General features: G+C 47.2%; 1 protein-coding gene across 1 annotated transcript; it reads right to left on the reverse strand.

Moving 5' to 3' along the window:
• Window positions 1–38: 38 nt before the first annotated feature.
• On the reverse strand, window positions 39–2,508 carry LOC106002676 (cullin-9-like; the record flags this gene model as incomplete). The annotated part of the gene is made up of 2 exons (XM_013037519.1): window positions 1,909–2,508; window positions 39–193 (listed from the first exon to the last, which is right to left on the reverse strand). Coding segments are annotated over exons 1-2 (750 nt in total), but the record flags the coding sequence as incomplete, so codon positions are not given.
• Between the last annotated feature and the right edge of the window lie 899 nt (window positions 2,509–3,407).

Genomic DNA, 3,407 nt, shown 5'->3' on the forward strand with positions numbered 1-3,407 from the left:
GCCTTGTACTTAGCATTCCTGCAACCCTGGCAGAGTACCTGAGGCAGATGCATGCCCTCAAAGGCCATGCAGTGTTCTTCAGAAGATGTGGTCTCTGCAAATAACTCCAGCAGAGTGTAGCGGCTGTCAAAATCCATGTGTTGCTCGATGCCATCTTGCTGGCTCAGTGACAGAAGGACGTGAGCCCGACTCCCTGAAAGCCATACCCAATCCATATCTTCTCCTCAATCCCCAATTCTCCCTGCCTTTCCTAGGCTTTCTCCTTCCCTACAGTCTTTGAAACAGCTTTGTGACTGAGATCCACAGCAAGAAATACATTTTACATATAATCTGGCACAAATATACATACAAATAACTGAACTATATGTCACACTACAAAACTTACAACTTAAGGCTTTAAAAAATGTTGGTTGGGGCTGGGAAGGTGGCTCAGTGGTAGAGCACTTGCCTTGCATGCCTGAGGCCCTGGGTTCGATTCCTCAGCACCACATAAGCAAAAAGAAAAAAGCCAGAAGTGGCGCTGTGGCTCAAATAGTAGAGCACTAGCCTTGAGCTGAAGAGTTGAGGGACAGCGCCCAGGCCCAGAGTTCAGGCCCCACAACCGGACCCCCCCCAAAAAAAAGTTGGTTATGCCAGGCACTGATGGCTCACACCTGTCATGTTAGCTACTCAGGAGGCTGTCCAGGCAGAAAAGTCCATGATACACCTCCAATTAATCAGCAAAATGCCAGAAGTGGAAATGTAGTGCTAGACTTAAATAAAAAGGTCAAGTGAGACCACAAGACCCTGAGTTTAAGCCCCATACTTGGCACACACACATACACACAAACGTGTTTTATTACAGCTGGGTGCTAATGGCTCGTGCTGGTAATCCTAGCTACTCAGTAAGCTGAGATCTGAGAATCTCGGTTCAAAGCCAGCTGGGGCAGAAAAGTCTGAGATTCTTTTTTTTTTTTTTTCCCCAGGGCTGAGGACCAAACCCAGGGCCTTGCGCGCCCTTCCACTGGGCTAAACTCGCAGCCCCAAGTCTGAGATTCTTTTTTTTTTTTTGTTGGTCGTGGGGCTTGAACTCTGGGCCTGGGCGCTGTCCCTCAGCTCTTCAGCTCAAGGCAAGCACTCTACCACTAGAGCTACAGCACCACTTCCGGTTTTCTGGTGGTTTATTGGAGATAGGAGTCTCACGGTCTCTCCTGCCCGGGCTGGCTTTGAACCTCGATCCTCAGATCTCAGCCTCCTGAGTAGCTAGGATTACAGGCGTGAGCCACCAGCCCCCGGCAAGTCTGAGATTCTTATCTCCAATTAATCACAAAAAGCAGGAAGTGGATCTGTGGCTCAAGAGGTAGAATGCAAGCCTTGAGCACAAAAACTCAGGGATAATACAGGCATAGAATTCAAGCTACAGGGCTGGCACAAAAAAGTTCATTACATTTAATCAAACTGATTTCACAATCAACTAGTAAGTCTCAATCCACAGTTTAGAAAATACAATCTACCCCACACTCTTTTATCTCTGAGAATGGCCAAATAAACCAAGTGCTATCACTTATGCTGGTTATGCAGTTAATTAATTACCTATTAATGTTTTCTTTGCACTAAATTGCTATTTTAAAAATACTAGTTGGGGGCTGGGAATGTGGCTTAGTAGTAGAGTGCTTGCCTAGCATGCATGAAGCCCTGGGTTCAATTCATCAATAAACAGAAAAAGCCGGAAGTGGCATTGAAGCTCAAGTGGTAGAGCACTAGCCTTGAGCAAAAGAAGCTCAGGGACAGTGCCCAGACCCTGAGTTCAAGCCCCAGGACTGGCAAAAAAAAAAAAAAAATACTAGTTGGAAATCTCTCCTCTCTTCTGTTTTTAACTCCTTGTGGCCCCATTCTCTCCAATGATTTCCTTCTTTCTCTTTCTCTTACCAGCATCATGGGCTGCCAGAGCCTGCAACATCTTGCCTGCACTCCGACGGATCTGAGGCTCAGGATTACACAGCATGTGCATGAGAAGGTCCAGGGCTCCCGTCTCCCTGAAAACCCCCGTGAGGGGCCCAATGCTGGCATAGGCACTGAGTACATGAATGGTATGGAGCACAGCAGCTGTAAGGCTGGAGGTCCCACCTTCTGCCAGCTGCCTGGCAGCCCTGCGTACCAGTGCCCGCACATCAGTCTCCATCTCTTCCATTGCCACTTCATCCAGGCTTCCTGGGTCTCTGGGAAAGCTTCCTGAAGCCCCAGCTGGTTCATACTGAGGTCCCTTGGATAGTGTCCGTTCACCCAACAGCATAGGGCAGTTGGCATAGACCTCTGGGGCTGACAGCCACATAAGGAGGTGCTCTGCCCTGCCTTCCTCCACACTTGCTCTGCCCACTTCCCCACACTTCAAGACACTCCATCGAATCAGGTATTCAGGATGCCCATCATGTCCAGGCCTCTGCCGAATGAGTTCTTCAGGATATGCCTGCAGCTGGGGCCCCAAGGGCACCATAAGGTCTCCAGTACGTCGTTCCACTACCATTCTCACCTCCTGGAGTACACAGGAGAAAATAAAGCTGTATGGGGGGGTGGGGAGGAAGATTCCACCAAGTGTGACAGAACCTTGGAACATAGGTCCAGTGGGTAGTGATTGGTAGGCTATACAGTTTACAAGCCAAATTGAAAAGGCAAATAATATGATGGAATATACAGCTGAACACACTTTGGGATTTATAAGAGATGGAGTGAAAACACTGGCCAGGTGAAATAAAGAGTTTTAAGAAATGGAAGAAGTGGGTGAGGCATGTAACTCAGGAGGAGCACTTACCTAGCATTTATAAAGTCCTGGGTTAGGTCCTTAGCACCATACACATACACACTCACAAAGAAGTGGCAACAGTTACAAAGAATGAGAAGAGTAATCTGAAGATTCCAGTACAGAAAATAATAGTTTGACAGGACTATCTGGGTAGACTAGTAGGATGGGTATGAGTGTAGGGGATACAGATCAAGATTTAGAAGGATGACATGGTTCTACAGGAAGGACTGGAGATAGTGGGGCCAGAATGTGAAAAAGGAGGCTGGAGAAAGGGCAGGACAAGGAGTACAAAAGACAGGACAGAGTCTCTAAAGAGGTGGGCCATGAAGATAAAGAGAAAAGAAATGAAGGGAGGTGGGGTGTGAGGGCAGATAGCTGGACTGGAAAAGTATGTCTTGTGAAAAAGGGAGCAGCCTAAGGAACAGATAGCATTGTAGGAGAAAAAGACCAAGTCACTCTGCACTTAGGCTAGGTGTGTGGTAAAGGTCTAGATCAAATAGATATAGATGGACATGGTACTCATGGGGTTGAGGGTAGGGAATGAGGTAAGGAGAGAAGCAATTTAGTAGATTTCAAGGTCAGATAAATGTGACTCTGAAATCCCTTTTCACTTACTATCTACTTTGAG

This window comes from Dipodomys ordii, unplaced genomic scaffold, assembly GCF_000151885.1.
Source record: "Dipodomys ordii isolate 6190 unplaced genomic scaffold, Dord_2.0 Scaffold16391, whole genome shotgun sequence".
In the NCBI taxonomy this organism is placed as follows: Eukaryota; Metazoa; Chordata; class Mammalia; order Rodentia; family Heteromyidae; genus Dipodomys; species Dipodomys ordii.